Source organism: Xiphophorus hellerii, chromosome 9, assembly GCF_003331165.1.
Source record: "Xiphophorus hellerii strain 12219 chromosome 9, Xiphophorus_hellerii-4.1, whole genome shotgun sequence".
NCBI lineage: Eukaryota > Metazoa > Chordata > Actinopteri > Cyprinodontiformes > Poeciliidae > Xiphophorus > Xiphophorus hellerii.
Window position 1 is genome coordinate 20,918,595 of NC_045680.1, and position 27,216 is coordinate 20,945,810.

At 42.9% G+C, this 27,216-nt stretch overlaps 1 protein-coding gene across 1 annotated transcript; it reads right to left on the reverse strand.

The window, feature by feature from the left end:
* Nucleotides 1-20,874: 20,874 nt before the first annotated feature.
* Nucleotides 20,875-26,274, reverse strand: prdx6 (peroxiredoxin 6). Its single transcript, XM_032571212.1, has 5 exons — nucleotides 26,083-26,274; nucleotides 24,760-24,916; nucleotides 22,484-22,627; nucleotides 21,620-21,766; nucleotides 20,875-21,458 (listed from the first exon to the last, which is right to left on the reverse strand). The coding sequence occupies exons 1-5, from the start codon at nucleotides 26,172-26,174 to the stop codon at nucleotides 21,333-21,335; spliced, it is 666 nt and encodes a 221-aa protein (XP_032427103.1). The 5' UTR covers nucleotides 26,175-26,274; the 3' UTR covers nucleotides 20,875-21,332.
* Between the last annotated feature and the right edge of the window lie 942 nt (nucleotides 26,275-27,216).

Below are 27,216 nucleotides of genomic sequence, written 5' to 3' on the forward strand. Positions count from 1 at the left end.
ATCTCGGTAAGTAATGTGACCTGTTCGGTACTCTCTCCTGAAACTGTAACTCACTTTGCACCCTAGCACACTCTCTAAATTGTTGTTCCCCCTGTGCACTAATAAATTTCCCGTTTCGCAGAGGGACGGCCAAGAACGCATAAAGCCCCCGATCAATAATCACGGACGGCGCATTCCTGCACCTGACGCCTTCTGATGCCTTCCGACCTTGCCCGTCGAGCGGGATCTTACAGGTTTACTGAGCCGACCAAAAGTTGTGTCTTCGAGTTCAAAGTGAGAGACGTCCGCCGACGCACGTCGGTCCCCGAGGTGGCTGAGAAGAGCGATCGTTTTTATCTCTGTGTCAGGTAACCACAACAGTGGGGGTTGTGTGAGTGTTTACATCACGGTAACAGAGCCCGGGCTCACCGCGCCGCCTCCCTCCTCCTTCATCGTGACGTTGTTTTTTGTGTACCATCGCCAGCAAACTGTTCCACGTCTCCTCCGCCAGCTTCCCCTCTCCTCCCGTCACGTGAGGCTTGACCTTCAGATGCTGATTACAGGCCCACTTTGAGTGTTTTTCTTTTCTTTTCTTTTTTTTTTTCCTTTTCGTCTGTGGCAACAGAAAAAAAAAAATAGGAGGTTGGTACGAGGGAGGAAAAGGAAACCATGAGAACAGCTGGAGTAGAAGAGAGCTTTCGAAATGTTTTTTTTTTTTCTTCTAAACAGAGAGCTAGTGAGTTGGGAAGGAAGAGGGAGGGGGAAAAGGAGCTGGGAAGAAGGGTGGAACGCACAGAAATCTGAACCGCTGCCAAACTATTGTAAGAGTAGCTGCTCTGCCTGCAGCTGCCTTGGAGATCTTTCTGAAAAAAACTCGTTTCCCCTGCACATCTGTCCTCATCCCTCTTCTTTGTCTTCTCTGATGAGGATCTGATCGCCAAAACAGACAGGCCTTGTTTGAGCCGAGGGGAAATCTCGCCACACACTAACAACATGAAGGCGCACTGAGTGATGTGTGTTTAGGGGGCAATTTGAAAGGATTTTATTTATTTATTTTTTTTTATTCTGCTGAAAGAAGCAAAGTGGATTCACCTCCCAACCTGATGCTCATGGGGAGAGATGGATTAGAAAGGAGGGCACTTTAAATGGAAAATGGCGGCGTGCCAAGTGGGAAAGTGGCCTTTCAGCTCTCCGCTTGTTTTATACAGACTCTCCTCCATTTGCCGGTGTGGTTTCAGGTGAGCTTTAGTGCAGAAGTATTCACGCTTTTTTTTGCATTACCAATACAAACTTCAACGAGTTTGTTGGGATTTTGCATAATAAGAAGAGTTGATCTGATAGTAGCTCAGACAGGAGGTGGAAGAAATCAAACTTTTTACGGATTATCCGTCAGACGTTACGCTGTCACGACACAGAGACAGTTTTACACATGTGTGGCAGGAAGAGGTGGAGGCTGCACCTGCTGGCAGGGTGATTGCAAGCGGGCCAATAGCGCCAGAGGGCGCTCAGTATAAAAGTAGAGGTGAGCTCCAGTCTGACGTTGTTTGCTGTTGACACACCACGCTTCCGTGTTGAGCTGTCTGTGCGCTGAGTACAGGTGAGGTTGACTACCTGCGTATTTACAGCTGCTTATATATCGTAGTCATGTAGAGCCTTTTATCAGCAGGAACGGACGGGCGTATTTACCTCCACATTGATTGTGGGTGAGGTGGTTCCTGCAGAAACAGTGCCAACATTTGAGCGTTCCCATTTGGGTGCAAGTGTGGAGAGCTTGCTAATTGGTAGGTGGAATGAGTGACAAATCTTGTTTTTTATTCCTTTATTTTAAATTGTTTTATTATTTAGGAATCTCGACTGTCACACAACGCTGCTGCTTTGCCTGCACTAAGTCACTGCTTACTTAGCGGTTGCGAGAGAGAGACCGGCTGCCTGGGACACGCCCCCCACCCCCTCTTCCGAAATCGAAACAAGGAGCGGCTGATCGCATTCATTTCGGATTGGATTGGACTGGGTTGCTCATTTTGCTGTGCCGTCGAGCATAGGGATTTTATGGGTTTATTTTGACATTTTTATTTCTTTTATTGCCTGTATTTTTAACAAATTGTCTTTTCTTATTTTTATTTTCTAGACTGCCGGTGGTGCGCTCGGGCCCTGGATGCGACGTCCCTTTTTGGTGTGACTGTAGTGATCAATACCAATAGGTGGAGGGAATTACAAGGAGTGAGTGACTTCACGGGTGTTTGTTTTGATTTCTTTGCTTTGGAGCCTACCATCCAGGACCTGGCTGTATCCACCGGTAGGCCTATTCGGATTTGTTTTGTGAATTTTCTTTTGTTCAGATACAGGTATTTTCTTTTACTCTGTCATAATAAATTATTATTGTCTTGAGGCCTGTCTCGCTTTTTTGCAAAACCGGACCTGTGTCCCTTTAATAATTCCTGGGTGAAAACCCCGGGTGGCGTTGTTGGCAACAAACGACATTGGATTGTCCAAATCACGGAGCGCCACATTTGGCGTTGTCGGCAGGATGTTTTTGCAAATTTAAGCGGAGACTGTGTTTCGAGTGTTTTATTTATTTTTTAAATTTTTTTTTATTAGTATCTGTTTTATTGATTGTTTGGCAAAGCAGCAGCTGGTTGAGTGGTGGCGTTTTTGACTTAACTTTTAACTTGTTTTTTTCTCTCCTGTGTTTTGGAGGCTGGCATCATTGTGTCACCCCTCTACGTGCCAGGGTTCAGTTATGGAGGCAGAAATGCAGGACCTGAAAAGCTTAATTGTTCAGTTGAGAGCTGAAAATGAGAAGTTGCGCCAGGAACAGGCGGCAGCCAGGCCTGGACCTAGTGCTGCACAATCTACAGCTGGGTCGCATTCTGAGGGAAGCCCTTCTATAACGGAGAGGTTTGTTTTTGTGCCACGTGATAGAAAATGTCCTATGTTTAGAGGGAAGGGAGGCATTGGGTTAACCGAGTGGCTTGAGGAAGTACAGGCCTGCATGAGGGTACGTCATTTGTCCCCAGCTGACCAGGCCTTCTTTTTATTTGATCACTTAGAGGGAGAGGCACGCGATGAAATAAAGTTTCGACCTACCACCGAACGTGAAGATCCCACTACAATTATGGCTATTTTAAAAGAATTGTATGGGTGTTACGAATCCTATGTGGCACTGCAGGAGGCATTTTTCTCTCGCCGTCAGCGGGATGGTGAAACGCTACAGGAGTTTTCGCTGGCTCTAATGAGTCTTATGGAGGCTGTAAAATCCCGTGCTCCTAGAGATTTTCAAAATGCAGAGTCATTGCTGCGTGATCAATTTGTCGAGCATGTGAGCGATGGGGCTCTTCGTCGTGAGTTAAAGCAGGTTGTGCGCAGGAAGCCAACGGCCACCTTGCTTGAGATTAGGGCAGAGGCACTTCGCTGGGAGCGTGAGGTGCGACCAAGTAGTGTACTCGGTTTAAAATCTTCTGCACCTTTAGCATTTGGTTCGCAGTATGGCGTGCAGAGCTGCCCTCAAGGGGCGATTAGTTCACCCAACACCTCTGAACTGAGTCATCTGAGGAGCATGTTGCAGCAACAGCAATCACAGCTTGATCGACTTACTCAGAGTATAGCTTGCTTGCAAAAACCCAGCCAGCAGGGCCGTTCTCGAGACTCTATTATCTGTAGGCGCTGCCAGAAAGCTGGCCATTTTGCTAGGGATTGTGATGGGGTTCGGGTTCCGGTACGGGCCTCTGAGAAATCCCCTCAGGTGGCGGAAAACTCTTTCCCACCGAGTCGCTGAGCCACGATTCGGGTGGGGTAGTTATCGGCTCTAGGGGTGGGGTTTTTCAGGAAGGTTCTAATCTGGTGTCATCGTGTCCACACCTGGCTGTGAGCATGGGTGCAGTCAAAGTTCCTTGTTTGGTAGACACTGGCTCTATGGTGTCTACAGTTACAGAGAGTTTTTTTACTCAATATTTTGAGTTGTGGGGTCAGGAGAAACTGCAGTCTTGTCATTGGCTCCAGCTTAGAGCTGCCAATGGCCTTGCCATTCCCTACATAGGCTATTTAGAGCTGGATATTGAACTTTGCGGTAAGATGGTTCCTCAGTGTGGGATATTGGTGGTCAAAGATCCTCCTTGTGGCGTATCATCACAGGCTCCCGGTGTTTTGGGGATGAATGTGATTAGTCGCTGTTATGGTGAGCTTTTTAAACATCATGGTTCAACTTTGTTTAACTCACCTGCTGTTTCCAGAGCTCCAGAGTCCATTAAACAGGCTCTCCATAGATGCCATCATGCCACCACTCGACCTCCAGATGACGGTAAAGTAAAAGTGTGTGGTAAGAAGGCTCACCATATTCCTGGTGGCACACTGAAAACTATACCAGCCACTTGTTCAGAGAGCTATTCGGGTAAAGCGGTTTTGTTTGAGTCTTTGGATTCCAGCCTTCCTGCTGGGCTCCTCATTTCACCTTCTTTGGTCCAGGTCACAAGGGGAACTGCTTATATCCCCATTGTGAATGTGGGAATTACAGATGTGGTTTTACACCCTCGTACCTGTATTGGTACATTGAGTTCTGTTCATGTTGTCAGCTTACCTGCAGGTGTCCAAGCGGTATCATCAGAAATTGCCTCCATGGGAGGGAAAATTGTTGCTCCTTCAGTCCATGAGCAAATAGATGCGTTGGATGTGACTGGACTGTCAGCTGAGGAACAGGGTCGGGTAAGAGCTTTACTTAAGGATTATAGCTCAGTCTTTTCTGCACATGATGGCGATTTGGGGTGTACTAATTTAGTCACCCATGATATCCCTCTTTTGGATGACACGCCCGTTAAACAGCGTTACAGACGCATACCCCCTTCTGAGTATGAGGCGGCGAAGGAACATATTCATAAATTGCTAGAGGCACAAATAATTAAGGAAAGCAGCAGCCCATATGCTAGTCCTATTGTGCTGGTTAAAAAGAAGGATGGGACTTTGCGCATGTGTGTTGATTATAGGCAATTGAATGCTAAAACCAGAAAAGATGCCTTTCCCCTTCCTCGTATAGAGGAGTCCTTGGATGCATTAGGTGGGGCACGCTGGTTTTCCACGTTGGATTTGGTGAGTGGATATAACCAGGTGCCAGTATCGGAGGCAGATCAGCCTAAAACCGCATTTTGCACTCCATTTGGCCTCTTTGAATGGACTCGTATGCCCTTTGGCCTCTGCAATGCACCCAGCACCTTCCAAAGGTTGATGCAGCGGCTGTTTGGTGACCAGCAGTGTAAAAGTCTTCTGTTGTATCTGGATGACATTGTTGTCTTTTCCTCCACAGTCCAACAACATCTGGAGAGGCTGGAGGTGGTTTTGAGTCGGCTTCAAGGTGAAGGTCTTAAAGCAAAGTTAAATAAATGTGCCTTCTTTAAGCCAGAGGTGCGTTATCTGGGACATGTCATCTCTGCGGAGGGTGTTGCAACTGACCCCAGTAAGACGGAAGTGGTTGCCAACTGGCAGCCCCCCACCACAGTCTCTGGGCTGCGATCATTTTTAGGGTTTGCTAGCTATTATCGCCGCTTTGTGGAGGGTTTTGCAAAGCTAGCTGCCCCTCTTCACAGGTTGGTTGCAGGACTAGGGGGCACCAGGTCAAGGAAGCAGAGTGACCAGAGCATCATACCTGGTTGGACAGGGGACTGTCAACGTAGTTTTGACGAACTGAAAACCAGATTGATAACTGCACCGGTATTGGGTTACGCAGATTTTTCACTTCCTTTCATTTTGGAGGTAGATGCAAGTTATGGTGGTTTGGGAGCAGTGCTCTCACAAGAACAAGAAGGCAAGGTGAGACCCATAGCTTATGCAAGCCGTGGTTTAAGACCTACGGAGCGTAACATGCTGAATTATAGCTCCATGAAGCTGGAGTTTTTAGCACTTAAATGGGCTATGACTGAAAAATTTCGGGATTACCTTTTGGGCCATAAATGTGTTGTCTTTACTGACAATAATCCATTGAGTCATTTGGCTTCGGCCAATTTGGGAGCAACGGAGCAGCGTTGGGCTGCCCAGCTGGCTTTATTTGATTTTGTAATCAAATATCGTTCTGGCAGAGCCAACAGGAATGCTGATGCTTTATCAAGACAGCATCCTGTGGGTGTACAAGATTTGGAAATTATGGTTCCTGGTACATCTCTCCCTGAGCCCTTGAGAGAGGTTTTTCAGGGGAAGAAAAGGGAGGTTACTCAAGAGGCTGTTATGGCCTTGCCTAACCATACCATCTCTGAAATCGGTGTTTTCCAGCAAGCTGACCCAACCATCCAGGAGTTCTTGGTTTTCTGGAGGCGGAAACGGCGCCCAACTGCGGACGAACGGCAGCAGGTATCCCAGCAGGTTCTGGTGCTACTCAGACAATGGGACAAGCTAGTGGAGGAGGATGGTGTTTTGTACCGGCAAGTGTTCAAACCTGCTGGTGGTGAGTTAATTTTACAGTTGGTGTTGCCAACAATTTTGAGGGAGGAAACATTAAAACAAGTTCACCAGGAGCATGGCCACCAAGGGGTGGAGCGAACATTAGAACTCCTACGCCAACGCTGTTACTGGCCAGGTATGGCCGCAGAAGTGGCACATTGGTGTCAGACCTGTGAAAGATGCCAGGTAGCAAAACAGTCTCAGCCACAAGCCCGTACATTTATGGGACATTTGTTAGCCTCACAACCTAATGAAGTTTTAGCTATTGATTTCACAGTGTTGGAACCTACAAGCAAGGGACTTGAGAATGTGCTGGTCATGACTGATGTGTTTAGTAAATACACCCTTGCTTTTCCCACCCGAGACCAGCGTGCTTCAACTGCTGCCCAGGTCTTGGTGAGGGAGTGGTTTTTCAAGTTTGGCATACCTGTCCGAATACATTCGGATCAGGGTCGTAGTTTTGAAAGTCTGCTCATTCAACAGTTGTGCCAGTTGTATGGCATTGAAAAATCACGCACCACACCATATCACCCAGCCGGTAATGGTCAGTGTGAACGGTTTAACCGTACCCTTCATGACCTGTTGCGAACATTGCCTCCCTCTCGTAAAAGAGACTGGAGCTCATGTTTGCCACATGTTCTGTATGCTTATAACACCACGCCCCATCAGGCAACCGGTGAATCACCCTTTTTCTTGATGTTTGGACAGGAACCTCGGCTGCCGGTTGACTTCCTTTTAGGACGAGTTCAGGAACCTGTGGCTGGAAGTGTCCATGATTGGATTCAGGAGCATCAGGCCCGCCTTCAGGTAGCTTTTCGGGGTGCTCGTGACAGGTTGAGGGTGGCAGCGGACCGCCGCAAGAGTCACCATGACCAACGAGTTCAACATGCTCCCCTGAAGGTTGGTCAGCTAGTGTGGCTAAGGGACTTCACCCCACGAGGACGTCATAAGATTCATGACCTATATGGCTCAGTAAAGTATAAAGTCCTCAGAGAGCCCAGTGAAGGAGGTTCAGTGTATACTATAGCACCTGTAACGGATCTAGCTAAAACCAGAAATGTTAATCGCATACTGTTAAAGGCGGTGGTAGAAGAGTCTGGAAAAGGTGCCATTGGTCCCAGCCCACCACTTGGTGATCGTCAATTTGAAGATGAGAGGTCAGGTGATGAGGATATGTATGTTTTGGTGAGTAGTAATCCTCCCGCTCCAAGAGTGGTGCAGACTAACCAACCTTTTCAGTCAGGGGATCCACAACCTCAGTCGCCATGTCCATCGGGCATTGCTACTCATGGGGGAGTAGCATCTTCCGGCCCTTCACTTGGTCCTTCTAGGGCTCAAAGTGAACCAGTTTTGCGGCGGTCGGCAAGGACAACTGCCGGCCAGCATTCTAATGTTAACCACCTCCCCAGACCAGCGGGTGAAGCTCCACAGGCTGTAAACTCTCCTGATCCTACAGCCAACTCTATTTTTGTCCTATTTAGACCATGGAATTGAGTCGTCGGGGCGACGACACAAAAAGGGGGGGTAGAATGTGGCAGGAAGAGGTGGAGGCTGCACCTGCTGGCAGGGTGATTGCAAGCGGGCCAATAGCGCCAGAGGGCGCTCAGTATAAAAGTAGAGGTGAGCTCCAGTCTGACGTTGTTTGCTGTTGACACACCACGCTTCCGTGTTGAGCTGTCTGTGCGCTGAGTACAGGTGAGGTTGACTACCTGCGTATTTACAGCTGCTTATATATCGTAGTCATGTAGAGCCTTTTATCAGCAGGAACGGACGGGCGTATTTACCTCCACATTGATTGTGGGTGAGGTGGTTCCTGCAGAAACAGTGCCAACATTTGAGCGTTCCCATTTGGGTGCAAGTGTGGAGAGCTTGCTAATTGGTAGGTGGAATGAGTGACAAATCTTGTTTTTTATTCCTTTATTTTAAATTGTTTTATTATTTAGGAATCTCGACTGTCACACAACGCTGCTGCTTTGCCTGCACTAAGTCACTGCTTACTTAGCGGTTGCGAGAGAGAGACCGGCTGCCTGGGACACGCCCCCCACCCCCTCTTCCGAAATCGAAACAAGGAGCGGCTGATCGCATTCATTTCGGATTGGATTGGACTGGGTTGCTCATTTTGCTGTGCCGTCGAGCATAGGGATTTTATGGGTTTATTTTGACATTTTTATTTCTTTTATTGCCTGTATTTTTAACAAATTGTCTTTTCTTATTTTTATTTTCTAGACTGCCGGTGGTGCGCTCGGGCCCTGGATGCGACGTCCCTTTTTGGTGTGACTGTAGTGATCAATACCAATAGGTGGAGGGAATTACAAGGAGTGAGTGACTTCACGGGTGTTTGTTTTGATTTCTTTGCTTTGGAGCCTACCATCCAGGACCTGGCTGTATCCACCGGTAGGCCTATTCGGATTTGTTTTGTGAATTTTCTTTTGTTCAGATACAGGTATTTTCTTTTACTCTGTCATAATAAATTATTATTGTCTTGAGGCCTGTCTCGCTTTTTTGCAAAACCGGACCTGTGTCCCTTTAATAATTCCTGGGTGAAAACCCCGGGTGGCGTTGTTGGCAACAAACGACATTGGATTGTCCAAATCACGGAGCGCCACACATGCATGTACGTAAAACACACATTCTTCATAAATGTTACATAAAGCTTTAAGGACGTAGCAGAGAGAGCCGTGCTAACTCTGGAGGAGTTGCAGAGATCCAGAGATCAAGTGGGAGAATCTGCCAACAGCAACTTATAACTTATGTATCCCATGTTTTGGGCTTTTATTGTAGAATGATAAAGGAAAGAAATTATTGAAAGGACTCCAAGAGAGAATCCTGTTTACAGTTTGCAAGTTGAACATTTGTCAATTTATACACGCAGGATCCATTTGATTTTCAAGCCAAAACTACCCACCACTTTGCGCCGATCTGTTACATGAACTACAATTTCATACGCTGAAGTTTGTGGTTTTCGACGTGAAACAAAAAAAGTGAAAAAAGTTCAAGGGGCGTGAGCAGCTGTACCTGCCAAAGCGCTTTCCGCTTACAATAAGCTGTAAAAAGCTTTGTGTCGAGGTGCGTGTCAGGGAGTGACTTCCTGTCAGAGTCGTAAAAACGGGGATAACACACTCGAAGGTACGCCTGTCACACATCTCCTTACAAATGGGCTGCGTGTGTGCGTGTGTGCGCGTGTGTGGGGGGGTGTGTGTGTGCGTGTGCCCTCATAAGTCAAACTCCAGTCGTCCCTTTTTTGCATTCAAAGCATCACACTGTTTGCTCTTATCTGTGCATCTGGGCAGGAGGAAGGGCGAGCAGCTGACAGGTCGTAATTAAGCTCTCTGTTCCCTCACTGCTCCTCGGCTGCAAATAACATTTGTCTTTAAGTGCTGACTAAGGAGACAGACTGTATGTTTTTAAATTATGCCTGACATAATTAAAGAAAAGAAAGGAAAGCACAAACGACCTCTCAGCTCATGTCCCGGCGTCTCCACACATGTAAGTCCCGTATGGTCTTCTCTCTTAGAGTGGACAGATGTCTCTGTGAGCCTTCGCACGTCCCTACTGTCCAGACCTGGCAACCTGCATCCGAGTTCATTTTATTGCAAGTATTTTACCAGGAATGAGTTCAGTGACAATGCAACCAATGTACAGCGCCTTGCTTAAGTATTACCATTTATGTTTTATCACAATACTTAGATATAAGATATTTCATTGAGATTTTATGAGACATGCCATCATAAATTCATGGGTAATTGGGAGGTAGAAGGAAAATGTTGCAACTTTGTTTTACTTTTATTTGCAGTTTTGCGCAAAGCATGTCGGTGAAGCAGAAAACCTGCGGAAGAAGATGTCCTGGTCAGATAAGGTTAAGATTAAACTTTATTCCCGACATGGAAAATTTTACGTCTAAACCCTGAGCGTGCCATCGCGCAGTTAAATGTGGTGGTGGCAGCATCATGCTGATGGGATGATTTTCTTTCTTCAGCAGGAACGAGAGGTGGGTAGACTACCCCAAAACTTGTACCCATGTATTAGCAGCACTGCTTAAACATAGTTTTTACTCAAGTAAAAGCAAAAAAAAAAGAAAAAAAAAAAAGAATTTGGTAGTAAGGTAACTTAAGTAACAAAAATCAGTCATTTAATATTTCGAATGTCCATCATCACACAGACCAACATATACAGTTATGTGAAGATTTTGGTATTTTAAAGACCAAAATGAAATGAAATGAAATGAAATTTGAAATATAACTCATATTATGATGAATAATAGAAATATAGAAAGTTTTCCAAATCAGTTTCTTTCAATACAAAACTTATGAAACTTTAAAAGAAACTCCAGGTCTGAGTCTAGTGATTTATTTTACTTTTTTTTTTTTGTTAAAACAAGCTTCTTCTTGATTTAGTGAAGTAACTCTGAGTGGGTTGGGCGTCCAGACATTTTGCAGAAGTAAGAGTAGTGACACTTCATAATAAAATTACTCACGTAAAAGTAAAAAGTACAACTAATTTTGGTTGCTGAAGTAATTCTGAGTAAAATTATCTACTTACTACCCAGCTCTGTCAGCGACTTATAATATGACAAAATATGAAAAGTTATAAATTTGTTTTTAGCTTTTATGAAAACACGCAAGCAAAAAAATCTGGCTTCTGATTGGCTGCTAAGACAGGAAACAGTATGGACCCCGCCAAAACAAAACACCAGATTAAATGATTCTGTTCTAGCTACAAATATAAATAAAGTCAGACACTAAGAACGCAAAGTGGATAAAAAGTGATCTTTAAATTAAATAAAGTGTATAAAAGATTAATTACATTTAATGCAGTACTTGTGATTTTTATTGCCAAGCGTAAGCCTTTTACAGAGTGTGGCGTTGCTGCTGCTGAACTCTGCTCACTGTGGTACAGTGTCAGTATTGTTCCTAAAGAGTTCCCCGCAGAGCAGTAACCAGAGTAGATGCACTAAAAACAAAGACCTTTATTTAGAGAAGGCTTGTTAAAATCCTGGAGCATTGTTTGCCCGGTGTACCCTCTTAAGTGGCATCTAGCAGATGTTGTGATATTGCGCTGAGTTGAGATGAGAAAAATAGTCGAAATTCCCCTCCATCATCTGTAGCCCTTTGTGGCTGATTGTCTGTGTCCTGACATGAGAAAGGCCGGCTGGGCGCAGGCCAGCTGGAGTCGCCCTCAGCTCCTCTGAGAGCCAGAGTTACAAAGGCTCACTGTGTCGGAGTGGCACACTGAAACTGCACCCTGGCAGCAGCTCCAGGCAGCACTTTAGCAGTGATTTTTTTATTTTATTCTTTTTCCATCCACTGTCTTTAAACCCGATCCGGTCATTCTGCTTTTTATTTTCCTGCTTTTGTTTCTGTTTGCGTTTATGATGTCCAGGTTTCTTTCTCCATTCTTTCCCTCTTTCTTTCTATTTTTCTTTCTTTCTCTCTTTGCCCGCTCCTCATCTCTGGCACATTATTAAGCAGACTGTCTATTTCACAACAGCTCGCCCTTTCACACAATGTCCTGTCGGCAACATGTTTTTCCATATAAACAAGATTTTCCGGCTCTGTTTACACATGTGCTTGCAGTGAAAGGCCCTGGCAACAGGGTTACGTTGTCTTCATGTGAGACCGGGATTAGGTGCACTCAGGTGGAAGCAAGGCACTAATCCGCTGTAAGAAGCCTAACATCGTGGATCCAGATGACAACTGAGAAAACGGCAAGAGTTAGGCGGTGGGGAAGTCCCTTCCTAACCCCATCCGTCCTGTCATCTTGCCATTACATCAAGCTGGTTTTAAATCTCTTCTAAAACTGGTGTTACTGAGCCACCTAACGCTGTTTCGGTTTGACTCTCGTCTGTCCGAGTTATCAAAGTAGGAAGGAAAATCTCACCTCTTTTGCTAAGAGAACAAGTCTGACCTCAGCAGGTTATCTGTGACATTTAACCGGATTTGTAAGATTTCTGATCTTTCAAGTAATCCCTCCATGCAGGCTATGGAAATATGTCGGGCTGAACTTTTGAGTTAAGCGTTCCGTTTCCTCTGGTGACAACAGCGCCAGTGTTTTTGCACACAAAAAATGTGTGATTTTCAAAAACCTGCAGGGTCTTGCAAAAGTGTCAGAACTCAGTAAACGTTGACACGTTGCTTCACGTTGCAAACACACATTTCAATGTATTTTATTGAAATGGCATAATAATGAAGTGGGAGGTTTTAAAAAAAAAAAAAATCTGGAAAGCATTTGTATTCATTTCCCCAGAGTCATTAAAAAAAAAACACCTTTGACTTCAATTACAGCCACAAGTCTTCTGTGGATTTGCACGTCTCAGAACTAAAATAGATATCGAGTCTTATTGGCAAAAATAGCTCCGGGTCAGTCAAACTGTATTTGGCAGAAACTATCTGATTCCCACATGGAACAGATTGCCACAGATTTGTAGAGTTATTACACAGTAATGACACTAAGTCTGATATATCATCATGTTTATAGTGTTGTACACAATTTATACAAGAAGCGCTACTCCAATATACCAATTGCAAAGACCTGATAATAAAATGACTTGCCATGCTATGCAAGTGTTCTGTCTGCACAGATGAAGAGCTAATCAGCTCTGGATGCTGAATGCTTGAAGCTGCTTGAGCTGATTGATTACTTCATCTAAATTTTATGAATCCTATGGGGCTCGCGTAAAGAATTGAACTTTAAATCCCTTGTGGAGAGCTGATTAAGTATAGAAAAATCGGGATGGAGTTGAACACTTTGAATTTTACAGCCTTAAGCCCAAAACACATACACTGTCCACAAGTTTGGTGGCTTAATACTTTGACACAAAGATATGACAGGATAGACAATGAGCTTCATTTCTTCACATTTGGACCTTTCTTGATTTCTGCGGTAGACCAACATGCATGGAAAGTCACAATAGCAAAGTGACAGCAGTGTAAGAGCTCAGCTTTGTTAAAAAGAAATTTGGTGTTCAGCTGCGATGGATTGTGGTCCCCACCCTTTGGAGATCGGGAAAGGCCAGATCCTGGGCACTGACCCTACAAAGGTTTAAGCGAGGCTAGAGGACATAAGCGGTCGCTCTGTGCAGCTTGATGTTTGGTGTGTGCCTGTTAAGCGACTGAGTTGACCCCAGAATCGTGGCCGCTGGGTCAGTCAGAGGTGTGAAGCCACTGACCCAACGTCTAACCTGGTGTTTCGGGTCTTTCTCTTCCCAGCAGTCAAATCCAAACACACACACAAAAAAAGGAATCAAAGTCACACAGAGTGTTCCCTCTCTGCCATTTCCATCCTCTAAGATCCTCAAGCCTACCTGTGTAAATAAACGCTCCAGTCACCTTCCCTCCTCAACGTCTACTATTTAAGATAAACACAAGGAGGTTGGGGTTGGGGGTGGGTTAATGAGGCCAAGTTTAGGGAAGAGGAGGAGCGAGGAGGGAGTGATGGGGAGCTGGAAAGTGGGGTGGAAGGTAGGGGAGACCCCGGGGAGCTCATTATACTCGGTCGGAGAAGACGTTAACTTGCTAGCACAGATTCAGGCCCACACCTCCAAATGTTTTTAACGCACACACAGAGACTTGTTACTCTCCGGGTGTAGCGTACGCTGTTGTAAAAGCTTTTAAAGCGTGCTTATTGAAAGCGGTAGCCAAGACATCCAACTGGTTTCTGGAGGGTTGAAGCGCCATGAACTAAAATTTCACGTAAAACCACAAAAAAAAAAAGGTGACATTTGTTAAAGAACTGTTCCACAAAAGATTGAAGTTAGTAGATTTTCCAGCATTGGGGGTAAATTTATATTTTTTACCTATTCTTTTAATAAAGAAACAATCGTTTTCAATATAGGCACATGTATTTTATTATTGGCCCGTAAAATATATTTCTTGTTTTTTTTCCTTCCCTAGCCTTTGTCAGTGTTATTCTGGCTCTGTTTATTTACAAGTCCTTGTTTTATGATCATCGCTTTAATTGATAGTTAACTATGGCTCTGCTCCCCCGCTGTTAGATGAACATAAACAAGCACTAAAGCAAAACATATGTGACTCCCTCCACCCCATGTGTACGTGGACGCAACCCGGGGGTGTGAGAGCCAGGAAAGCCAGACTGGTTTCATTATGCTCCAAACTAGCTCATTATGGTTTGGGAAAAATCATCCAAACCCCGAGCTGTTTCCATGGCAATGCCATCTCAGCTCTTCCTCTCCTCTTTTCTCCTTCCTACGGCTTCGGCGCTCGTTTTAGTTTTTTATATTTTTTTGTTTGTCTCATCCTCCTCTTCTCGCCTAACAATCTGAGTGAACACTACACACACACACACACCCACACACACACACGCACCCACACACGCACAGGAAAATGGCACTCTCTTCTCCCAGAGATAAAGTTTCACAGCTACCCTCCCTCTGCCCTTTTACTCTGGCTGCCTCCTGCTTAAAGACAAATAAACCAGTGGAAAAGAAATAGTGGAAAAGAAAACAGCAGGATTTTTTTTTGTCTCTGTCCTTTTCCTTGCTGCTTTACTTGTGTCCATTTTTTTGTTTCTAGAGAGTTTATGCTCCCATGCTTCCACTTGCTGTTTTTTGTTGTTTTTTTTGCAGACCAGGATTGTGTGAGACAAAGCAGGAAAGTGTCACAATGAAACTTTACTCTTTTCATCCTAAGTTACATTGTGAAATTACCTTTTTTTTTCTTGACTTAAATCAAAAACAGAACTGTTTTTTATTTTACTTGTTAACAACAACAACAAAAATGATTCCATTTCAATTTATTTGGGTAGTTCATCCACGAGTGCCTGGTGGTTGACCTTGGTGTCTGGGGATCAGCGAAGTTCTGTCCGATGAAGACCCCTCTAAATGGTCGTCCAGGGTGAAAGATCAAAGGTGGTGGCATGTAAACTCAAGGGCAGGTAAGGTGGGAGGCGTGGCGTTTCTCTCTCCCTCATAATGTGGCCTTTAGGATGTGGGATGCCCTGGACACAGTGAGCGTCCTGTGTAGGGGTGTTAAACTCAGGTTCAAAGCGAAAGTGAAAATTTCTGCTCCAACGCATCAAAAGGAATCAGTGGAGGTAGTTCAGACATCTGATCATATGGATATATGAAAAATATAATCTGGATATATGAAAGAAAGTGACTTGAGTCCTGTTCTTACAACTGGCAATACATTTGTTCATCTGAGCCCAAAAACAAGTTGAAAACTACATGCCTTCCTTTTAGTAAAGCAAAAGCGCAAAATTATTTTAAACGTTTGGATCTACGATGAAGAACTTTCTACTATCAAAAATTAAATCAATAAACCAGGCTCCTTTTTACATTTTATTGAGTGCTTTTGTCTCTACAATTTTGGCCCACGTGACAAAAAAGTTTGGACACCCCTGATCTAAACTAATCGTGCTCCCATGTTTGAGAACACAATGAAGTAGATCAGAGCTGTGCGGTTTCTTCTCATTATTGTACGTTGTTTCATGTTTTCTCTCGGTGACCTTCGCTCCAACCCCGCGCGCACTCTGCACGCGCGCGCGCTCACACAGGGACTCGCACTTTATCATGTGAGCGACCATTTGCGTTGTCACCTTGATGAAGCTCTTGGCGCCTCTCTGGGGGCCGTTTTAAAGCCCAGACATCCTTAGCCATTACTCAGGTGAAACGCCACCGGCTGGTGATCAATGTGTCTCTAATAGCGAGCACGAGAAGGAGCAAAAAGCTAGAGAAAGGCAATGAAATTGATAGAGAGAGATAAAGAGAAGCACCGAGAGTGACTGCACTTTTTACCATCTCGTTTATCACCCTGTTCTTTGGGAGCACTAACCCGCTGCTCTAATAGCCTGTCTGGAGAGAGTATTTACAAGGTGCCATCAAAACAGCTGCATTTATCTGGGCACTTGAATCACACACCTTTATCATTACGCCCACATGCATGTGTGTGTGTGTGTGTGTGTGTGTGTGTGTGTGTGTGTCTACTGAAAGGCCAGTTGACCCTTTCTTTAGCCAGAGAGGGAAGTGTGAAAAGGTGAGGCTCGACTGCGAGGCGGATAATGTTCCTTAAAGTTCAGCCAGATCATGAGGCCATCGCTCCCGTGTCTGTTTGTCTGCCTGACCTTCAGTCTGCTCATCTGTCTCACTGCCTATCAGTAAGACAATCTCCGCCGTAATGCTTTTGATGTGCGGCGCTTTCAGAACGCGAACACTGCATAAAGAAGACGAGGGAAGAAAAGTAAACAAAGAAAAAAAAAGTGCATGTGCAGTTTTTTTTTTGTTTATGCATGGGAAAAGGGAAGCTGAAGAAGCAAAAAAAAAAAAAAAAGACCTTGATAAGAGGATGGAGGAGGGGGACTGATTTTGTGCGAGTGTGTGGGAGACGGGAAGAGCGGAGAGTGCCAGGCGATGCTGGAGGGAGGCTGGGCGTCTGGAAAGCATCAAGCTGTAGCCCAATGCGTGTGTGTGTGTGTGTGTGGGGGGGGGGGGGCGTGCATGTGTGTGTGTGTGTTTTAGTGTGCGCCATGCAGCTCCTCTGGTCTCTGGCTTGTTAACCTGAGGGTCACGGGCAGCTTCAGGTGATGAAGTCAATGCCTGGCACACAAGATGGGAATAAAGACCTCTCCCATGGTGAGCACATGTTCATGAATAAACACACATATTTAGAGGCTTATATGCTGTGGCCTCTCTGCACCACAACTCTTTTAAGGGAGTAGTTTGACATTTAAGGGATTATGCTTATTCAGCATTCCCCTCCCCCCCGAAAGGTAAATAACGTAATAAATTCAGTTCTTATGTCAGAAGGATTAAAGTTGTACCACACTGCTTTGGAAAAAGTATTCAAAACTCTGGAGCTTCACTGCGAAAACACAAAATGTTGTTAGCAAGTATTTTAGGTCTAATTTCTAGTGCAAATATCTTAGTGCACTTGCAATAAGACAAAACTAACTTACAAGTAACTTTTCAGCAAGAAATAGGAGCTCGTTTTAAGTCAATAATTCCTTAATATTGATGAAGTAGAACTAGTTTTAAGTGAAATAATCTACCATAGTTAATATAATTGTTAGTTATATTATAGAACTAATACTTTTTTATAAATATTAAGGAATTATTTACATAATACAAGCTTCTATGTCTTGCTGAAAAGTTACTTGCGAGTTAGTTTTGTCTTATTTCAAGTTTACTAAGATATTTTCACTAGAAACTAGATCTAAAATACTTCATAATATTTTGTGTTTTTGCAGTGTCCCCAGATTGTTCTGCAATCACAAACTTTAATGTATCTTAATAAGAATTTTATGTGAAAATCAATACAAAGTAGTGAAGAAATGTTCTACAAGTAGAAAATCTGGAAAGTGTGGTCCATACTTATAATCAGCTCCGTTTGCTCTACCACCTCTACCTCTATTGACTTCAAAAGTCATTTATTTCTTAAGGAGATTAATTTAATTTCAGTATACACCATGTTCCAAATTATTATGCAAGAGATATTTTCTCAGATTTTCTTAAACGGTCAATGCAAATGATGGTCAGTATAATTTTCAAGTCATGAACTATTACAGTATAAATCAATTTACTGAACAAAGCTCCCAATGAGAACAGTATTTTTTTTAAAAATAAAAAACTCAAAATGCACTGTTCCACATTATTATGCACAGCAGATTTTCTAAACATTTTATGGATTATAAAGAACTGCAAATGGTCATTCTTTGAATGTGCAGCATTAAGTGATCACATGTACTAAAATCAAAAGCTTTTTCAATCAAAAACATCTTAACAGACGAGTTACATGTTAACATTTCTACTTGTGAGCTCTGGTTAGGGGCCCAATAGTAGGTTCATGCACTCTGGAGGATCCTCCACCTTGAGGTTCCAGAGGCTCCATCAGCTTCAAATAACTGTTTGCTGCTTTGTAAGGGCATTTTAACAGCTGCTCTCTTAATCCGATGAATTTGTCTAACAGAAACCTTCCTCGTTATGCCTTTATCTGTACAAACCCATCTTTGTTCTGAATCAGCCACAAATCTCTTCACAGAACGATAACGCTTCAGTTTTTGTTAAGTATCTAATGTTTTTATATCTTGTCATACGGCACTACACTATCTGATGATTTTCGTCAGCAGAGAGATTCTTTCTCTTTCCCATATTGCTTGAAACCTGTGGCCTGCTTAATAATGTGGAACATCCTTCTTAAGTAGATTTCCTTTAATTGAGCTCAGCAGACAAACTAATCAACTCAGCTCTCTGAAATTAATTATAGTGATTCAAAGAGCCCTGACACACAATACCATCTATAAATTTAATAGCACAACAAAAAATGTTGTTTATGACACTTAAATCCAATTTGATAATAATTTGGAACCCGGTGTAAATCCAGTTGTTTGTCAGAGAATAAGCATCGTCGTGACGACCAAGGAGGAGGAAGAGTGTTAATCACTGGTTAGGATTTTCCCCTTCAATGCATCGCGGCAATGATCAACATTATGAAATGCCTTTATTAAGCAATTACTAAATAACACATTGAACATGTCAGAGAAGGTGCTCTGGGCAGCTGCAACTCATCCTCATCACCAAATTTAGATAACCAATTTTTTCTGGCAAAGTCAAAACTTTAAAATCCACATTTAAGAGTTTTTATTCATGCTCTCACAACTAGTTTGTAACATTTCAGATTTGGAGAATTGAGACACCAAAAACCCTCCGCTCTGTATCTGTGTGCATTGTGTAGTCAAAAGAGAAAAAGACCAACAGCTGGTACAATGTGTGTGTGTGTGTGTGTGGGGGGGTGGGGAGGCGGGTGTGTGTGTGTGTTTTGCCTTATGAGGCCTGGATAGGGATCGGTGTCGAATTACACAGGGTAGTTTGGATGAAGAGAGGTGGAGTGAGCGGGCACCACAGCCAAGAAAGTGAAGGGGTGACAGATGAACAGCGTGATGGGAGACGCGGGGAGGTGAAGGGGGGAATCGGTACTGGCTAATTAAGCCAAAGTCTGACATCCAAAGCAGTTCTCGTGCTCTGGCACAAGCCATTGTGGTCAGGAATTTGAGAAATGCATTTGATCAGTGCGGTGTGTTATTTTGGATGACTCCTGGGGACAATGCAGCCACCGGAGAAGTGAGAAGGAGAAGAGAGGCATCGACTTCATGAACATGTAAATCCTTATTTCAGTGCATCGGAGGATGAAACTCCTATTGAGCTCATTTGCTGTGGAGGAAAAAGGTAAAAGCAAAATTCCAGTTCTCAGGAGTAAAAGGGAGCCGAGCATTATTCTACTGGACCCCGAACACCTTGTGACTCCCACCTCGCTCATCTTTCCCTTTTGTCCTCATGGTGAATGTGCGTGTGTGTAAGATGAGTGTTCACCTTTAGACTAAAGGAGTTAATATGATCCCCAGCTCTGCAGTTTTGACAGCTGAATAACCCAACGAAGAAACAGACACCCCAATCTTGGCTTCGGTGTCCTGTCTAGAGATGAAGCCAGCCTGCTGGGAGGCGTTGGGATTCTTCATGAGCGTGCAGCACTGCGCATAAATATCATGAAGTTTTACACATTTCATAACATTTCCGCCTTGTACTTCGATATACGTTATTGGATTATTATGTGATAAACCAGCTAGAAGCAACAAAAGTGAACTGGAAAGAAATTTATACTATATTACACTGATTTTTTAAGCATTTAAAAAATATATATTTTTCCAATATAACATGTTCTAGGTGCAGAATGCCTATAGTCTGATAACTAAATCAAAACCAGTGCAGCTAATTGCCTTAAAAAGTCATTTAACGGAGTCCATCTGTGTGTGATTCAATCTCATGCCAAAGTTGTTAAGAAAACGACAAAGATTTTAGGCCCATATGTAAAAAAAACAAGTGCAGCTAAAACTGCAAACATGGAGGTGGCAGCATCATGCTGTGGAAAAACTTTTGTTTTTATTCCATTCAGTTCAACTAAAACCCAAATACAGGTATATTACTACGGTTTAAGATCCTGCTTTTTTTCAAGCACCATTACTAGGAATCTTTAGGAAGACATTTTGGCACCAGTATGCAATTAAAACATTTCATATAGAATTTTACAACATTCTCCATAAGAATAAAAATGTGTGAAAGCATTAAAAACAAATGTTCCTCTAGAGAATAATGTCTGTAAGTGATAATGTCCTGAGTATGCTTCTTCTTAGCCCCAGGGGTCAGACTCCTCTAAAGGCTCACAAGATAAACCTGAGAGGTCAGGGGATGATTAATGGAGGAAAGGGAGAAACAAAAAAAATATCACAATTCAAGATGGCGGTATTCCCCCCAAGCCCCTACTTTTCACCAAATGAACGCAGAGTTTAGAGAGGGTATGTGAGAAATTAGTATTTAAAATGCAACTATATTATTGTATTTATTGTGGAGCTTCATAAAAATCATCAACTTTTAACTGAGAAGTCAAGCGGCTTGAAGTTTCATCCTTATGTCACCATTTGAAAGTTCTTCACGCTCGTAGTTGCCAAGCAAAACTCAGGGACGATAACGCATACAGAGGAGTTTCAAAAAGTGTTTATTTGGCAAAAAGAGAAAGAACATGATGAGAGAAAGTTGATTGAATCCTGTACGTGCAATGAATGAAAGTCGGCTCTGAAATCAATCTGTTTTTGTCATTCTTAGATGTGGCTTCAACAGTAAATAGTCATCTCAGTTCATGATGCTTCTTGTTCTTAGTCGTTTATAACAGGTCGCTTCTTTCACTCCAACAATAGGATGTTTCTATTCCATGTTGGAGGTGACGTGAACGCTTAGCGCCATCTACTGGCAGAGTACAGCTCTGCAGCGACAGAATAAAAGCTTTATGTTTGAAGGTTGGAGGAGGACATCTAGTGGTTGGTTATAGAACCTCTAAATGTCTACATGCAGAAAGGAGTAACAGATTTGGATGAAAAAGCTAAGCATAAAGCAGCTATGTATATTTTTTAATTTGGTTTGTATTTCTTTGTCTTCAGATCTGAGTGTAGCGCAGGTATTTTTTCCCAGAAGGCATCTCTTTGGTTGTTACTCCGTTGGGGAAGAGAGCGGAAGCTTCGGAATCGGGAAGTGAAGGAATGACCATGACTTTCTCACCAGGCTAATAAGAAACAAAACAAAGCAAAAATAAATCGTTAAGTAAATAAATAAATTAAAAATAGACAATGGTTTGTCACGTCACATGATTAAAATAAGTAGCGTGTCATCTACTTGAGACTGGGACAGTGCTGAGGCTGTGTGTCCGTAATTTGAACTTCGTACCTTCCAGTCGACGGGCGTGGCCACCTTCTTCTGCGCCGTCAGCTGCAGAGAGTCGATGGCTCTGAGGATCTCGTCAAAGTTCCTCCCGGTGGTGGCAGGGTAGAGGATGGACAGCTTCAGCTTCTTGTCCGGGCCGATCACAAACACCTGAAATTAATCCAGACCATATTTGAATTTTGTCTCAGAGAGCAAGACTAAGAAAGTATTTCCTCTCAACCAATCAATGCCCTGAGAATATAAATGCTAATGGATAACAGAGTGTTAAACGTAGAGATGTATAGCTCTATGAAAGAAATGAGGGCGGTAGATAAGGAAAAGAGGAGCTAGGTAGGATACATGAGGAAAGAAAAGGAGGAAGGACACAAGAAAGGAAGCAAGGAGAGGCATACACAAGAAAGGAAAAGGGGGAAAAAAATTAATAAAAATCAGGAAAAAAATCTTTCCCCAACGCCTTTCTAAAAACTTAACCAGAGCCTCACAAAATACTGAAATCCCATTCCATGGTTTCTCTGTCTGTGCAGGAGTACAACACAAGTTCATTTCTGTAAAATTTTCTGTTCAAAAACTGCAACATGTTCTCTGTGGACCTGCAGAGGTTGGAGTCTTGAATCAAACAGAAGAAGGAATTACAGTATTATCTCCGTCTATAAAACGTGCATCACAGAATGTGCTGGGTCATTGCTTGTGGCCTGAACACGTGGATGTTTTCAGATTTGATGCACTGAATTACCATTTAAAAAAAAAAAAAAAAAAAAAAAAGAGTCTGATGTCAATTTTAAGACAAACCTGATCCAGAGAAAATGGTCAAACTTGAATTCTAGTTTTTATTCGTTATTGAAACCAGGCAGAAAGCAGGATTCTTACGCAGCGAGCAGTCAGGGGTAGTCCATCCTTGTTCCTCTCGTCGGGGTCCAGCATGCCCAGCTGGACCGACAGTTCTCGCTTGTCATCGGCGATGATGGGGAAAGGCAGAGGGGTGCCGGCCTCATTGGCAAACGCCATCACATCCTGTAACGGGGCGTCGGACGCATTATGCTTCACACATTGCTTAGAACTACAACTGGAAGAGTTTTCTACAGTGTCACTGTAGCTAGAGGTGCACTGGTCAGGCTGACATTGGTTCTAGCTTTAAGATGAAAACACATTAAAGAGAAACAGCAGTTCTTTAATAGAAGCAACAGTTTTCAATTAACTTCAAAAACACCATAAAAAAGGATGCTGGTTATTAACCTATTACTTAAAATAACACCCACACTTAAAATAGTGGGAGTGGTTAGTTTTGATTCTTTTCTTTTTTTTTAATAATAGCACAGGTGAAAGTCGCTAATGACATTCCAATGGGTTCAGAAAATGGACTTGTATCTGTTCTGGTCTTGTTAGAGCCCAGTGCTGCTTTAAAAACGGCCAGAACACAATATTCTTTCAGAAAGACTTGAACATGCTATAGGGATTCAGGGAACACCCCTAAGCAGGTTTATTTGTCTGACAGATTCCAGTTTGTTGATACAAATCAAATCTTTTCACAGTCCATTTGGGGAGTCCCACAGGGTTCAATGCTTGGAGCAATTCTCTTTACTTTCATCTCCATCTATGCTGATGATACTCAGCTATATCCATCCAAAAATCCAATCCGTTAGGTAGACTACAGGCATGAAGACGTAAAAACCTGGGTGACTAATTTTTCTGCTTTTAAATTCTGATAAGACAGAATCTTTGAAAAAGAAAATAAAAAAAAGAAAGAAAAACTGTTTTGTAAGTCAATTGATCTAGATTACATATCTTGTCCAGGACTGATGCTGCAAAAACTAGTCTAAGAATTAGTTACGTTATGGCTGGACTTCTGTAATTGTTTGCAATCAGGAATGGGAAAGGGGATCCTCCCCCTCTCACATATAAAGCCCTTAATAATCAGGTGCCATCATACATCAGAGATCCAATTGGTCCATATGTTCCCAACAGAGCGTTTTGCTCTCAGACTGCAGCTTTACTGCTGGTCCAAAGAATTTCAAAAAGTAGAATGAGAGGCAGGAACCAGCTTCATGAGGCAGATGTCTACTTTTAAAACTACAAAAGTACAAAGCAAAAACCAGATTCAAGGGCTACCGCTGCCAAAAATGTAACATTATCCTTAAATCGATGATACACTTGGCCGTTACTCCCAGTGTTTAACCATGCATCTCTTCTAAATAAAGCTATTAGCTGAAATTTTGCTGTGACTAATGCGCTCTCTCTCATCCTATAAGCTTGAAAAGTGGCACCAAACTTATCTAAGATGTGTTTCTCTCCTAGACGAAGCCACTAAAGGAGCTACGGCTGCCATTAATTTCGTACTCTTCTGCGACATAGAAAGTACTCTACAATCAATGTTTCCGTGTCTTTTTTATGCGTAAGCTCCGTCTTCTCAAACATGCGTGATTTTCTGCTGCCGCTACGTGCTCATCCCGGAGGAGTGAATGCTGTAAGTCAATGACTCAGAAAACTTAACAGATTAGAGTGATAAGATAGATAGAGTTGTTTGACAATTGGAATAATTTGGAATGCATGCAGGATTGGATTGCATAACTTTTCTTCCCCTCTGCCTTGAGATGACATGTTGTGATTAGGTCCCATATAAATAAACTGGACAGGTGGGGTGGGGGGGGGGAAACAAAACTGTACTTTGGGTGCAGATTGGCAAGAAAATAAACTGGATGATTCCAACCGCTGTTTGTTGCTCTTCTAGTTGGGACGTGCTCAAGCGCTAATGTTTAACTTTACTGGCCATGAGCCAGTAAAGTTCACATGGATTAAACTAAACTTCCTTAGCTTCTTATAAAACATTTCTAAATTAAGAATTTTTTTTAAATTTACCCACCAGAAATAGTAAAATGTATTTTATTGACCAATAAACATTCATGAACTAGAGGAGTGTCTCTACGGTTGAAATAATTGGACTTTGAACCAACAGTAAAAGTCAATGAGCACAAAACGTCAATAAAGTGATGAAATCCCTGATTCAGTTTGAGGTTTATCAAAAATAATCCTGCTTCCCCTGGTCATGAGGACTTCAAGCAACCACGCCATTAGAATGCAAACAACTACCGATCGTCATCGGTCGATCCACAAGCACTCTGGGTCTGCTCCGAGTTAGAATGCTTCACCTTGCTCCAGTTCTTGTGATCCTCAACGCTGTCGATGGACAGGGCGATCATCTTCACCCCGCGCTTCTTGAACTCATCGGCGAGCTTGGCGGCGCGCGAGAGCTCGGTGGTGCAGACTGGAGTGTAATCCGCCGGGTGGGAAAACAAGATACCCCACCTGCAGGAAAAAATACAATAAAATCCATCATCTCCACCGGGCGGATTGACGTCAAGCTTTACTCACGAACATATGATTTTAACAGCACATGACTGCTATTAACAATTGGACCTCAGTAAAGCCTAAAAGGTCAGTGGCACCTCATTCTAGCCACATGTTTGGGAACCTCAGGCTGAGGCACAAGCTTTCTGGATTTATTATTCACAAATCCCCTGAAGTGTTGATAAGAGCAACATAAGTTAAGAAAATGATAATGCTATGGCAGACATCAAAAGCAAACATCACATTGTTTCTTTTGATTTGGCATCACATGCAGTAAAAGGGAACAGAAAACCCCTCGCCCCAAGCGGTATGAGGATCACCTGATGTCTAGCTGGCCAGGATCACACCACTTCCCCCCCCACGACCTCTGGAGCAGATTCTAACAACAAATTATTCAAAATGGGTTTTGTCCTGTGCTTTCCAGGGACTCGAGCTTCCACGTGCATTGGCAGGAACAATCTTAATCGATGAATAGCATAACAGGAAGCAAGAAAATCTAGGACGCAGCTTTAACAGATGACTGCCTCTCCCAATTCCCACCGTGAGAAAGAAATGAGTTAGTGTCCAGCACATGTGTTCATCTGCCTGGCGTCCGCAGGAGGAAAAGAAATCCACAAAATTTGAATTTAGAGGTTGGTGACAACTGGTTTATCCTGTTTGGCCAAGATTGACCAGTTTTATTAGAAAGGAAACATCTAAAAAGATCGTGCAGCATGAGGAAAACATACAGTCCCACCAAATCAACACTATTTTTGAACAAACGAGCCTCAAAGTGTATGTTTTTACATTAATTTCATAAATTAGGCTGTTTTCGAGGCTTTGAATTAGTTCTGTGCTCAGTGAAACATGTAAAATAAAGATTACAGGCAAACAATTCAAGTTATGCACCCTGCTTATATAAACCCATCTATTGTAGCCAGCTGGCATCACTTAACTGGGAAGCCTTACGGAGTCAGATAAACACAATAAAACTACATTCAGAACTGATCTGCCGTAATGTCATACTTTCTACTCCACACTTTAGAGAGCAGGCTTTCACCACATGTTACACATGTTACTCAAAGATGCAGAAAATTGAGAAGCTGTGGTGAGAGGTAGAGCTCTTCCGAGCTGTGCGCACTTACGAGTCGCCCAGAAAATCGTGAAATTTAATCCTTCCGGAGGTCGTGTCCGCCTCAAAGTTTGGGAACACTTCTCCTAGCAGCATCCCAGGCATGGCTGGCTCTAAGCTGAAGCTCACACGCTGAAGTAAAAAGGCTGACAGACCTGGAAGAGAGCAGCAGGCACTGCGATAGCGGCTCAAGGGAGCATGAATGAACCCGGAAAAGGGGGCGTGGTTAAAATAACGCACTCTTTACCGCTGACCAATCAGAGAAGAGGCGTTAAATTCGTCATTATTTCTTTTCTTTTCATCTTTAACTAGAACCTGAATGGATAATGTAAACTATACAAATACAAAAAGTAAGAGAAAGAAGCATTTTATGTATAAAATGTCATAATTTTATTTAGTTGTAAATGTGCAGAGAAAATGACGCTTGCACTCACAGTGTTGAAGAAATAATTTCAAATTATTTCAAAGTGAGTTTATGTGAAGGCATTTTTAGCGATAGTTTTATAGTGATAATGAAGGAAAAAAGCTGGGATTTTCCAGTAAGATGGCAGAGCCCTTGTTTTAGCTGATTTAAACAACTTAAATCTCAAACTTAAAATGTTTATAGCCACGGGATACACTGTTATCATGCATCTTATTGCCTTAGAGAGTACTGTAACACACGTAACGTAACTACAACCAGTGCAGTTACTTTTAGATTGTAACAAGTACTGGCAAATGGAGTGCCTTTAATCAAACATCGTCAACTTTTACACATTCTCTACAATGACAAAATGTGTGCGTAGTATTGTTTTTTTTTTTGTTTTTTTTTTTTTTTGTTTTTTGTTGTAGACCAAAGCAAAGTAGTTACTAACAGTGGAATTAAATTCAACAGGGTTTTGAAAAATATTTCAAAAGATGGGGAAAAAAGTTTATTTTGCTTTACCTCGCAAAACCTGTATACACATTTAAAGAGCCTCAGTGTTAACTATTTGGTGCAAAAAAGTGATTGAACATCGATTTATTCACTGCATGTTTATGTCTGTTTGTATCAGGTTGAGATAGAGCTGCACACGAAAGCGGCCCTTTAAACTATTCAGACTACCAACACAAAAGAGACGCAATTAAAACTGTCAGATGACTTATTACCCCGCGATAATAACTCAGA

What these genes read in the sequence shown, in the direction of transcription:
- prdx6 (XM_032571212.1), bottom strand. Translation starts at nt 26,174, where the DNA reads ATGCCTGGGATGCTGCTAGGAGAAGTGTTCCCAAACTTTGAGGCGGAC. An exon ending in CACGATTTTCTGGGCGACTC is followed by an intron (nt 24,917 to 26,082) that starts GTAAGTGCGCAC and finishes TTTTTCCTGCAG; the next exon opens with GTGGGGTATCTTGTTTTCCC. An exon ending in TACCCCTGACTGCTCGCTGC is followed by an intron (nt 21,767 to 22,483) that starts GTAAGAATCCTG and finishes GATTAATTTCAG; the next exon opens with GTGTTTGTGATCGGCCCGGA.